This window comes from Limulus polyphemus, unplaced genomic scaffold (genome assembly GCF_000517525.1).
Source record: "Limulus polyphemus unplaced genomic scaffold, Limulus_polyphemus-2.1.2 Scaffold1099, whole genome shotgun sequence".
Lineage (NCBI taxonomy): Eukaryota > Metazoa > Arthropoda > Merostomata > Xiphosura > Limulidae > Limulus > Limulus polyphemus.
The window spans coordinates 133,924-147,529 of record NW_013666709.1 but is presented as its reverse complement, the minus strand read 5'-3'; the positions used below and the strand labels follow the sequence as shown (position 1 = coordinate 147,529).

Below are 13,606 nucleotides of genomic sequence, written 5' to 3'. Positions count from 1 at the left end.
GGAATTTATTAGCTCCAGGAATGAGAGTTTCAATTTACTGAGCTGCTATCAAATTCTTGCTTTTCACTAAAGCATACAAGATTGGCAATTAAGAAATTAAAACATGTATAATATTAAAATTTGAATAGTCAACTATGTTTTGATGCCAATCTTATTGACATACATTGATAATAAAGTCGTTCAAGTTTTTTAAAACTCTAATAAAACATTGTTACTTGCACTCTTTGATGTGTACATAAGGAGAGGGTTAATCATAACTTCAACTTACCCTGTTTGTTTGATATAGTGCAGAGAGGGTAAAGATTGAAACTTTAAAAAATGAGAAGGCAAAAGGATTTTTCCCAGTGTAAACTAGATTCTTTATTGTTGGAATGAACATGTCAGACATCTTAAGGTATTTTAAATCTAGGATTCTTTTCTTCATATTTGGAAAGATTGTGAAAGGTCACATAGCTTTGGAGATTGTTCAGAATGATACTTTTAATCATGTAAATATCATAATAAATATAAATTTTATATAATTTAGAAAAATCCTTGTAAGTAGGATACAATTTTAATTATTAGGATGAACATAAAAATCCAGATATTTTAGATCTTATGTAAAGCTTGGATGAAGCCTTTATTTTTGCATAATTATAAAGCTTCAGATGAAAGAGAAGTTGGTTTGTGAATAAGATACAAAACCTAGTTTGACAACCCTAACTTTCAACAGTTATAAACAGTGGAAAGAAAAGTATAAGGTCGATAAACAAGATGACGATGATGAAGAGATTAATCCTGGTACTAAGTCACATACACCAGTGAGAAAAGGTTAGTGAAGCTGCTTTGCTTGTATTTTGTACAGTTCTGTGTTGTAGACATAAGACATCAACACATTAACTTTGTTTTTATAAAATATAAGAAAGCAAACTGCTTTAGAGGTTTGAGTTTTTGTAACAATAACAGTTACATTCAGTGGACATAATGATTTTGGTATGTTAAATTAATGAAAATTGTTTATGTAACAGTTTTGTTAAACTGGTGAATAAACAAAAAAGAATAATTTTTTTTTTTAGTTTTTATAGATGAACTTAAGTACAAGTTATGTTAAACTTACTGTTATCAATTTTCCTTCAGTGGTATTTGTGATATATCTTCTAATGTAATAATACTTCCAATTTCAAATTATTTAATGATTCTCTAATGTGCTATATTTCAAATAATGTTTTAATTCTGAAGATGGTTAATGAATAAACACGATGTAAAAAAATCTTCATGTTGGAATATAATTTCTGTATTGTAATTCTGTCCAATCAGATATATTGGTGAACTATTTTCATGCTTAAATATTTTGAAGTAAATTAGGGGTCTTTAGATTAATTATTCACACTGTGTTATCAATATTTTGAGCATTAAAATGATTATTTGTAAGATTGTATAATTATTAATTTTTTGGTTTAGATTCTTAATAGAGTAATACAATTTTTCAAGTTAAGGATTTTTTTAGAATATTTGATATTTCAACATAATATTTTTTTCTTTTTGTTATTGGAAAATTCACTTCAATTACTTGCAGGTAAATTTACCAAGTTACCCCGAAAGCGTCAACTAGGTCAGGGTCGATCAGACCAAAAACGTGAGTTAAGACGTCCAGAAGAAATTCTGAAGGCAAGGCAAAAGAAAGCTCGGATGCAGTTTCACCAAAAAAGAAGACAGGCAGAGCGATCAAAGAGGAAAGGAAAAAACAAAAGAAGATAAACTATTACTAAGTTTGTGTAAACATGGCTAATGTGTATAGGTGGATATATTAAATTTCTATTTAATATGGTTATAATCTCATTGTCACTGTAACAAATATGAAGTTAAAATGTAAAAATTAATCACTAAAGTTCAGTCAAAAAAGTTTTATTACAAGCACCAGCTTTTCCAAAAATACATTTTCATTGCAATAAAGCACATAGGTTACACCAAGAAAATTATAAGAGTTATCACTGAAGGGCAAACTTATGTTACTGGAGTTTGTTTCCCAAACCATTTTGTCGCAACTTGAGAAAAAGACAGTGTAAGGTTTTTTTTTTTATCAGGTCATTACAATCATCTTAATAAAATACAGCTTAGAAAATTCTGTTTCCATGTATTACAGAAAGTAAAAACCTCATATTCCTTCCTTTTTTTTTATGTATGCTATGAACATAAATTATTTCTTCTTTAGTCCTCAATAACAAAATGAACCCACTAATACAATATTCACTACTGAAGATAAACATTTTAATGCCTACATATTTTTTAGCACAAAAGTTAGGTTCAACTTTTTAGTGAGTTTATATTATAAAAACAATTCTGTAATGCTGTTAAATTAATTAGTGTACTGTTATACAGAAGCTTAAGAGTCAAAGTATTCACTTTACTTAACCTTTCATGGGTGTCTGAGCTTAGGTACAATCTCCAACACCAGTTATAACTGCTTGTGAGGCTAGCTTAACAATTGCTGATGTCCTAACAGCAACAACAACAAAATAATCTCATGTATTATGATGACACATATAATGTAGCAGTGTAAACTGGGATGACAAATTAGCCTATTAATAAAGTATTAATGTAGTATCAAAACATAGACCACCAAGAATAATAGCAATGAACATGTTAACATGAAGCATAAGTCCCAACCAATAACTAAGTAAAAGATCAATCGCTATTCAATTTCTAGACACGACAATGTGCACATTTATAGGACTTGGTATCTAACACCAAGCATACTTGGATGCGAATTTTTCCCACCACAAATAAGTACATAAAAGGTACAAAATGATATTGGACATAATCGTCTCACTATCTGGAAGGTAAACTTATTTAATATAACAATTCATGTTAAGAAAGAAAAAGCAAATAATCCTGTTCAAATGTCCCTACAACATCAGACCAAAAAATAATGGTCAGTAATAGACTAACCAAAATTTTTAAAAGGGATTATTGTAATTTATTCTATGATAACTACAGTATTAACTTTACATCCACTAGATAAAAATCAAGTGTATAGCTTTAATAAAGTGATAGGGACTAAGGGTAACTTGTTTGCCAGTTACTTATAAAAGTATCAGAAGAAAAAAAAGGGATTCACAGATATATAATCAGGTGTGAATTTTTAAGAACTGTCATATTTCTTACTGTAGTATCAAATTTCAGATTATGTCTGCAATAATTATTTCCCAATATTAAATGAAAAAAAAAGACTAAAAAACACTGCTATTTTAACACTTTTCACACAAGCAGGCCCATCATCTTTTTTATACTGAGCCTAGGATGATCAGCAGGAAAATTATTTTGATAGATCTCAATGAATGAAGCACAGCATAATTTATGTAATGAAAACTAAATACTAATTAAAATAAATGATGAAATCTATATGGATTATACTATGGTGGGCATTATACTGTCTTCCTTACTGCAGAAATGGCATTTTAAATTTGAGAATTGCTAGGGAAATCATCTTGTAATGCATCGAGCAGCTGCTTGAATTTCAACACTGCATCTTTAGGCTTTATTGTACCATTAGTTTCACAAAATATTGAAATGAATGATTTGTTATATATGATTCCAATCTCCCCTTTTGAAGATAACAATACTTTTTTGCCTGGTTTTTATGTTTCACGGTCATTGCAGTAGTGAATTGACAACTCTCCGATTCAGCTGGGATAGATTCGAACAAGTTCTTTCCTCATCCAACTTGGACCTACTGTTTAGCTTAATCGCTACACTTAAGCCACCATATTCACAACTACATCTAGAACATTTCAAGTATGTTTCAATGCTACATCATTTCACTTTACAAGATAACTTCACCATGTTGACTCTCATAGTCACTTGTCTGATCCAATGACGTAGACCTTAAAAAATAGTGCCAAACTTCATCTTTTTGTCTAATAAAAACAACCCAAATCTTTTCAAAATGAGTAATTTTTTATATCCACATCAATATGCTGGGCTGGCTCGTGTGGCAGGTGTTAAACTTAAAAAAGGCCTTTCATCAATTGTCTTGTGGTTTTTATTAAACATGTACTTGTTAACTTTTTTTTCTTTACTACTGGTTTGAAGCTTCATAATCATGGTTGGTTTGTTAACTGGCAAACAAAATCCTAGTGCCCCTTAAGGATCATTTTGCCAGCTGGTGGCCATTAATTTCAAGACAATTAGGTAGCCCGTGAAAAGAAAAAAACACAGATACTCCAGTTTTACAAAACTAACAGCTATCTGTGAGTCACACAGAAGAAGCCATCACTAACCTTACATTTTATGAAAAATTGACTGAAGAAAGCAATGTTTTACAAACAGCTTTTTAGAAACACTTAAATCTAAAAAAATAGGTTTTCTTCTTATATGGATAGTTACATTAGATTTATAAGGTACAGGGTAAATTGCTATGATCACTTATGAAATAATTAAAAACAAATTTAAATAACTTTTGTGGAATGATAAATTGATAAATTACTGAACAAACTTTGTCACTACAGTTGAACAAGTCTTATTCCAAGCCTGCATTTTGCTTAATGAAATGTATTATCTAATACAAAACATTCTTAGAAATCAAACTGTTATTTTGACTACAACGTTACAGCTACTGAAAAAAATTCTGAAGTTTCACATATATTTAGTAAACTATCCCAAGAATATATATATATATATATTAAAAAGTATCAAGGACAATTCAGTCTTTTGTTACACAATGCTTTCTTTCTATATTTACAGAACAATGATAGGTTTACAGGAATGTAGTGAACTTCTGGCTTTCATCATGGTACCAAGTCATGCAGATATGAAGGAGAAATAACTATCTAGCTCCTAAATACACTGAGATTTTATACCAAGTCAGTTTAATTGCAAATTTACATGTAATTTGACATCTATTTACTATATTATCAGCAGATTACATTAAGGTTACGTCAATAAGTAGAGAAGTTTCAATACATTGTATTTGGTTCAGTTAAGTCACTTGTTACGTATGAGGTTTTCAAGTCCTTTTTAACTGTATAGTAACCTAAATTAATTTGTGTGTGTGAATAATTGTCTCTAATTTATTATTTGATATTACACAGCAGACCAACTGTTTAATAATTATATTACAATTTCTTTTTGATTTCACCAAAGGTACAATTAAAAATATAATCTATGACAGAGGTCTAATGTATTCCCTGATTTACCTATTCAAAGCTCAACAGCACAGCTTGGGTCAGCAAACTAAAGATATTTGGTTAAGCCTATTATAATGTGCATGTCATATGTAAGAGATTTTTAAGTTCTAAGATTATATTTTCAATTTTACCTTTGATGAAGTCATTTCTCTTGTTTTATTATTATATCAGTGAATAATAGTGTTAAGTGGGAAGGCTTATAACAAGTTCTGTTTGTTGCAACTACGTTACTTGGCTTTTTATTTAGTAGATAGATTAAAGTTACAATATGGCTGGTAAATGGAGTATTTTTAACAAGTTCTATTTAGTTAGAATTTGTAGTTTTTACTGGAGGGATTTAGACATTTTGGCAATAAAATGAGAGAAAAAGAAAAGACCTCTACTCTCCAGATAATACAAAAACTTTATTTTAGCCATTGTTTCACCTTTGTGGGTTCATCAGGGCTAGTAATACAATAACTACTATATTATCAGCAGTACTACTGGAGGAAACATTGGATTATATATATTTTCTTCATTTTGAGAATAAAGCCCCCCCAATAACTATGTTACTTGACATTTGTTTTAATTTCATACTACCAGTGGTAGGGAAGTTTTCTACAATTAAAATTATTTTACCACCATATTACAACTTTGGAGTTTTATTAAATATATGTATGTATAAAGATAATGTCTGTTAAAAACATTTTGTTTATTCCTTTTGGTATTGTGTAGATAAAATTTTAACATTACCCAACAAGTTGTATGTTATCACATAAATAACAAGAGATAGATGATTCAATGTATATAAAACATGCAAAAACTATTTAGTCATATTAATAATTACATTTATTCCGAATTCAAAGAATGCAGCCAAGTATGATTTTGTGATTAACTGGAAGTAAGACTATTTTACATGTTAAAATCTGGTCACTACACTTTGAAACAAAACAAACAATAACAAGCAAGAGGTTTAACTTATGTAACTCTTCACTATGGAAAATAATGACCTAACTTACTTTTTTTGGTTAGCCAGCAGTGGCGTTGGTTGTTAATATTGAGAGGTCTTGATTTATATTAATAGTGTCTCTATCTTATTTTTTGTAAAACTGAGGTGGATGCTATTAATACTTCACTTTAATAACACTGAGAACTGGTTCTATAGTTGGTTAGAAAGCCTTGTTTTACCATTCAGTGTACTACACTTCCATTTAAAAGTGGAACATCATCACGAAACTTTCATTAAGACTTATCTTTTACTTCCACTGAAACGCAAAGAATCTAAAAAGTAAGCTGTATATTATATAACTTCACACTTCTACAGCTGTTTTTTTTATATTTAAAATGAAAATAAGTTAGTCATAATGTGTCGCATGGACTGGGGTTTTGCATACTCATGAATAATAAAGCAAACTCTGTAATTATGCCTCACAGTTAACACATAATATTGAAACCATGCAGTTTCAGAAATGCCTGCTTGGAAAAAGTTAGATAACTGACTATGGTAAATAGACAAGACCACTTTGAATATATATATATTCACAGACTGTTACATACAAAGTTACATGAAGAGAATACTTTTTTTGAAGTTGTCAACCTTTAATGATATTTTGATCTAAATCTTTAAAGTATACAAAGTTCTCTTCTACAGGTATTTTCTGGAAGTGCTTCCAGGAAAAATTTCATAGTTTATATTCTAGTATACTTACCCTTAAACACATGTCACTCTTCAGTCCTTGATTTATAAAGTTAAGAAATCCACAATCACAGTGTTCTTAAACAACTGTTCTTACAAAACAAGCAACAATAATTTCTTTGCCTTTTACTTACATATCTGAATTTAACTAAAATCATCACCACCTTTCACTGGAGAACTTTCTTGCCACAGCAATGAATAAGGGGCACTACGTGGCCGAGTAGGGCAGTTCTTCTTGACATTATTTTCTGGCTCCTCAATATGTGGTAGAACTACTATAGACTGATCACTACATTTTCTAAAAAGGCCTCTGGATGTTCTATCATTAAAATTGTCACATATTTTGTGATTAGAGTTAGCAGCTGTATCATTATATTCATCTACCTTTTTTTGAGGTTTTATTTTGGCACATTGTGGTTCAATACAAGTAAGTATGTGAGTTTCTGGAAAAGATTTTGGATTGTTTTTGCATGAGGAATTAAGCTTAGAACTCTGTCTAGTTTTAAGGTGATAATCATCCCAAGTTGTGGGAAGTTTCTTCAGTTCACAGCAACAGAGCTGGTCAGTTGCTTCAAGAGAATGGACAATACTACAACTTCTTGATGAAACTAAAGATTTGGGCCTTACACCCTTTCCATCATCAACAGGTATTCTTACTCCTGACTCCTCAGTTATGCCAGGACTTTCATCAATAAAACTGACACAATATTCTCTCAAGTCTCTTTGAGTCTTTGATTGCTTAAGTTCTGGGATACTGGAAGATACAATAGCAGTGCTCACTCCCCCCTGTTGTCGTCGTCCAGATGTCCTCCACAACCGAGATCTGTGTCCCCCAAAACTCCTGGAACTGCTGTGGGAGGCTCCATCCTCACTACAACAGCAAGAATTACAAGAGTCATCTGTTTTCACAGAACCAACATTATTTGGTTCACATGATGTTACATCAGTAGTATCTCCTCCTACTTTTGGTATTGCATGGGAGAGAGAGGTGTCCTCAGACATACTCTGAGCATCAACATGAACCTCCACTGTATCTCTGGAAGAGAAAGAAAAATTTTTTTTACTATATTCAAAAAACAAAACTATTAGAGTAACTAGTGATATGTATTATATATGTGACAACATTATCTGATAATTTAAATTCTGATTAAGAAGTTAGCACACAGGATCACATACATAAGTTGTAATGGTTTTCAGGTGAGACCCAAAACTCGAGCACTTTCAAAAGCACTCAAGTTTTAAACCACTTCTCTGAACAGTGTTTTTACCACAAAATAATATACTGGAAGACTTATCTATGTACATAACATTATATTTATTAATTCATTTAAAAATGAGTTATATTAATTGGGAGCTCTCTAAATACAATAACAACTGATTTGGAAACATTACAGAAACTAACCCAAGACAGTTATTTTCACGATACTACAATTATAAGAAAAACAAAAACTATTATTAAAAAATTAGTTTATAACAAATATTGTTTTGGAGGGGAATTTAATAGCTCTAGGAACGAGAGTTTCAATTTACTGAAGCTGCCATCAGATTCTTGCTTTTCACTAAAGCATGCAAGATACTTTGTATTTCTGTACAAATGTTGATGCACTAATGGAAGAACTAGGTACTGAAAATCATCCTCAAGAATTGAGACTTTTATTACACTCACCTAAAGTAAGTCTGAAAGCTGTACTTTTGCACAATGGGAGCACTAAGCCATCAATTCCTCTTGCTCATCCTGTGAACATGAAAAAACTTATCAGAGCATGCAGATTATACTTGAGGCCATCAAATATGATTACTATAGGTGGAACATATGTGGTGATCTAAACATTATTGCATTCCTGCTAGGCCTGCAAAGTGGTATACCAAACGTTGTTTTTCCTGACTCTGGGACAGCCGAGATGATAAAATCATTTCAAAATGAAGGAATGGCCAGTGAACTGGGAATCATGAAGAATTTTGTTAAAGGAATGAAAAAAGATAGTAATGGCTTCAGATATCTGTCTGACAAGTTTCTAAAAATCAATGAAGCAAAAATGAGAGGCAGTATCTTTGTTGAGCCACAGAGTCAGGAAGTGCTGATGGATAATGATTTTGAAACAGTATTCAGTCAAAAAAATCTTTCTGCCTGGAAATGATTCAAACTAGTTGTAAAAAATTTCTTAGGAAATCACAGAGATGAAAATTATGCTGTGATGATTGATGATGTGCTCGAGAACTACAGGAAAATGGAGTCTAGGATGATAATAAAGATGCACTTCTTACACTCCCATTCAGACTTCTTTCCAAATGATATAGGTGCAGTGAATGATGAACATGGTGAGCACTTCCACCAAGATATTTCTACAATGAAACAGCGATATCAAGGATGATGGGAGATTACTGTTGGTTCCTTCAGTATGAAACTGAGAACATACACAAAAGGTGCAACAAGACAAACAGATATTTTATAACAAAACATTAAAAATAATACCATGATGAATGTTTTGAACATAGCCTGAATGTTTTTCAGTATATAATCTTATTATACTCATTGCTTTTTTAAACTGGTATTGCTGTTATGTTTGGTTTTTCAACATTCTTAAATGCAATTTTCAATAAATAAAGTTATTAAAGAAAAAGTTATCTTCATGATATATAACAATATTTTGAATAAATCTACCTTAACCCAAAAACTAGAGGCGATCAGTAATTTTCAACATGATTTTTACAATCAGCATCATTAAATTACTATAACAGTTCCATTTTTTCTAGTAGCAGAAAAACTTTTTTTTTTGCCCAGTGTTATATTGCCATGATCTTCCTGCCCTCAGTTTGCATTATTCTTGTGATCAAGCTCTTATAAATGTATTTTTAGGATAAGTGACAATTAATTAATAATCATGAAAATCAACAAATTATTCTATATAAAAATGCTCATTAATGTTTCCAAAATGGAACTTTACGTAATAAGTTGTAGTTCATCTTTCCGTCTCTGTATGTTAAAAAATATTATGAATAACAGATTAACAATCCATATATCATAAGGTAGTTTATAAGAAGTTTTTAGCATACAATTACAAGTACCAGTGAACTTAAAACAGAATTTAAAAAAATCATTCTTTAGAAAGTTTTTAGTATGATTATTGGGAGACAACAAAAACAACTGGAAAAACACCAAGTATCTGAAAACTCCCCAAAAAGACAAAAGTTGGAAAAGAAGAGCTTCAGGGATGAGAATTTTTATTTGCCCTACAAGAAAGCTGATCATGAGACAGAAAAGGGGTGAGATAGTATATTTTTTATTCAAACATTCATAAGTATTAAAAACTTAATCTTTTTTTATGATGTAGGGTTTAAAACAACAGTGTGAAGAGGTTTATCAAAAATAAGTCAGTTAGATGATCTTTGGGCTCACATCATATCATGGGAACTGCAAGTGGCATACTTGCTCTCTTCTTATGATTAAGTTTGATAAACATATTTTAGAAGATGTTGACTAGAAACATCAGTACATATAAGGCAATACCTACAACAAATGTTTTATAATTGTAAACTTTTATTTCACATGTCCTTGTTCTCTAGAAACATTTCTTGATAATTTTGTTATATTCTTCTGTCTAGAACAATATCTAGTAATCCTAGGAGGTTAATCACTAGAATGAAGTAAAATCAATATAAATATCCATCAAAAGTCTACATAAAAAAAGATACATGGTTGACTTGTAAGAAGCTGGAATCCAAATTCCACTTTCAGTCTTAATTTTCTTTTTTCTGGGATCAAAGCCTATGTCCTTCACAAACTTTTTCTTTCGTCGATCCCTAAATAGAATAAAACATCTAAATATACATATAGTTAATGCATCAATTGGAAAATTCATACCTAATGTTTTGAAATTAAACAATCTTTACCCTCTCTGCACTATATCAAACATACAGGGTAAGTTGAAGTTATTGATTAACCCTCTCCTTATGTACACATCAAAGAGTGCAAGTAACAATGTTTTATTAGAGTTTTCAAAAACTTGAACAACTTTATTATCAATGTATGTCAATAAGATTGGCATCAAAACATAGTTGACTGTTCAAATTTTAATATTATACATGTTTTAATTTCTTAATTGCCAAATATCACATGGCATGTCCTGTTGTCTTATTGTTCAATTTCTATTGTATTACTCCTACCATACAAGGTATATAGTGGTTAACAAATTAGAAACTCAAACTTCAGACACTGACAAGGTAAAACAAAATAAGAACCTCCCACCTTTTTGATTTGCTGAGATATCAATATATTTAACTGACCTACCAGAGTAGCCCCTCCCATTACTCCATTCTTTTGAAACCTCTTCTCTACCCATGCCTACTTCTCTTAAGTGCAGGTTTATAACCAATAGAAAGAGTGCATTCCAAACTACATAAATCTGACAGTTGTTTATAATTACCTTAAACATATTTTATTCACATATAGCTTTGTCAGAAAGCCAGATAAATGATAGTGATTTTTTTGTATACTATTACAGTAATTTGATAATTTTTTGGTTTTATAAAATGCATCTTTAAAGACTACAAAAATTAATTTGTCTTTCCCCTCCACTTGATAGAATAAACAAAGCTTAGCACGTACAACATGCAAGTACAAATCAATTTCATAAAATCATAAGTACTAGAAATCATTGCTTTTCTATATACTTTTTTTTGTTCTATGTTTTAAGAAAAATAATTTAAAATTAGTAAATAATAATAATATTTATACACGTTCATAAGCATTTACACACTTTGTACACTTTTACTGCTAAATTACAACAAATTATTACTTTAGAAAATTCTCATTCCAACTTTCCTTTGGTTTTTAAAGATCTTATTTTGACAACTTAATACCAAACTATAAAATTTGCAATTGAAAAATACCATCTGGTGATTCCTTTCTTGTGTTTCATATTGCTGTCCTCATCTCCAGTGAGATCTAACACAGCACCAACTGCTTGCCGGTCAAAACTTTTCTCAAGTTCTAGCCTACATTAAGTAAACAAAAATGAAGATATATGTAGTGTCAAGTCTATAAACATAAAAATGATGCAAAATTTGGAGAAATATGTCAGAATTAAACACAACAAAGAAAAGTTATATAAACTAGATGTAACATACTGTAACAAGTACATTACCAAGAAGTTATAGGGCTTGCTAGTTATGCAATTTGTGCTAAATTTTGAGTGTTCAGCAATCAAATGTAATATGAATCGAGAGTAGTGCAAGAAAATAATACTAGGTTTTTGAAATGAATATTGAGGTATGAAGCCACATTGAAAAATATTTAGGACCCTTTTAAAAATAAGTAAATAAAAAGAGCATAGAAAATATTAAGAACTTTACTTGAAATATCTAAATTAAAGTACCAACTTATAAAAAGGGAGTTCAATTCCCTCTTAGTCAAAATATTACTGCTATAAACGATAGTTATCTTAATAGATAAAATATATTAATATTAATTAATCATAACCTTGAATTTCTACAGTTTCTGAGTTTTTAAATAATGCAGAATTCTTACAAACTTTACAAAAGAATTTCCAGGACTAAAATCTGCCATGTAGCACTAAACTTTCATTTTTGTCTATCAATGTTGCCCATCAGTAAGAACTGCAACTGTTTCACTAGGTGTAAGGTTCACAATTGATAGCACTAAATTAAGGTAGACTCAGTTCTAATAACCAAACTTTTTTTTTAATCTAATTAATTATAAGAACTTATATGTGAAAGTAAAAAGAAGAATCAGTGATATCTCAGCTATAGTACATCTGCTATATCCAGTGCCAAGGGGGATTTTCACCTAATACCAGTGCTTCCCTGGCTGGCTGGAATACAACAGACATATAAGTGACCAAGATGCTATTTATGTCATTCATTACTTGAACAACTCTTTTGATATGAAGTAGATTAAATGTGTGAATTGTGATTTTTATGAATTATATTAATCATCACAAATCAGATTTTGCTCCGTTAAAACATTTTCTGGCAAACTCCCACTCATTCTGTGGCTCATATTTGATTACTCAAAGATTAATCAGGGAATCTAAAAATACCATACAATCAGCAGTTTGACAAAACTGGAGGACAAGCTATGTTAGAGAATGAATTTATAAAACAAGATAGGCCTACAACTTGTGTCAAAGTGAACATAGCCTGTAGCAAACATTGTTGAAGAAATAAATAAATTCATTACCATTACATAGACTGGGCTTTATTGTTACCAAATAATACAAAGGAAGCTGCCCAATGATAGAATACATTACAACATTGTGTAAAAAATATAAAAAAACTAATTGCAGAAATTTTAAACAGTTTATCAATAACCACGATTTCAATTTATTGAATGAAATACTTTACTATATTAAGATTATTGAAAAGCATTTATTACAACAACTACTCATGAATAGAAGATTAAGATAATTATTTTTGCATGACTAATGTTTCTGGATATTCAAACAAAATTAAACAATACATTAAATATCCAGATATTGCATCTGCAATGAAACCAGTACCTCATGGAGATGGTCTTCCAGTGCCACATCCACCTACAAATTGGAAACATAAGAGATATCCTGTGAAGAAGACAATGAATTGTCTTCATCCTCTTCATCTAATAATTTTATTCCTGTGACACCTTAGCATAAACCACCTCATCTGATCACATCTCTGTCAAAGCAGCATAGTGAACTCTTGGTTCTCGTTTACAATAATGAATTTATTAGCTCCAGGAATGAGAGTTTCAATTTACTGAAGCTGCTAT

The 13,606-nt window shown here is 30.5% G+C and overlaps 2 protein-coding genes and 1 long non-coding RNA gene across 6 annotated transcripts in view; 1 reads left to right on the top strand and 2 right to left on the bottom strand.

Moving 5' to 3' along the window:
• The window catches only part of LOC106462124 (ATP-dependent RNA helicase DDX54-like), a 41,778-nt gene extending 39,970 nt beyond the window's left edge, over positions 1–1,808 (top strand). Inside the window, exons 13-15 of the mRNA XM_022389267.1 lie at positions 527–536; positions 676–810; positions 1,556–1,808. Of these exons, the coding sequence (XP_022244975.1) occupies positions 527–536; positions 676–810; positions 1,556–1,737 (327 nt within the window). The 3' untranslated portion in view covers positions 1,738–1,808. The remainder of the gene's footprint in view (positions 1–526; positions 537–675; positions 811–1,555) is intronic.
• Positions 1,809–2,047: 239 nt separating this feature from the next.
• Positions 2,048–13,606, bottom strand: part of LOC106462123 (E3 ubiquitin-protein ligase RNF19B-like) — a 51,120-nt gene continuing 39,561 nt past the window's right edge. For all 4 annotated transcript variants that reach the window (XM_022389271.1, XM_013922012.2, XM_022389269.1 and 1 more), the window contains one exon: positions 2,048–7,876. In XM_022389271.1, the coding sequence (XP_022244979.1) occupies positions 6,985–7,876 (892 nt within the window). In that variant the 3' untranslated portion in view covers positions 2,048–6,984. The remainder of the gene's footprint in view (positions 7,877–13,606) is intronic.
• LOC111086439 lies at positions 10,605–11,836 on the bottom strand. The gene is made up of 2 exons (XR_002611166.1): positions 11,731–11,836; positions 10,605–10,641 (listed from the first exon to the last, which is right to left on the bottom strand). It is a non-coding gene; the product is annotated as an uncharacterized LOC111086439 (long non-coding RNA).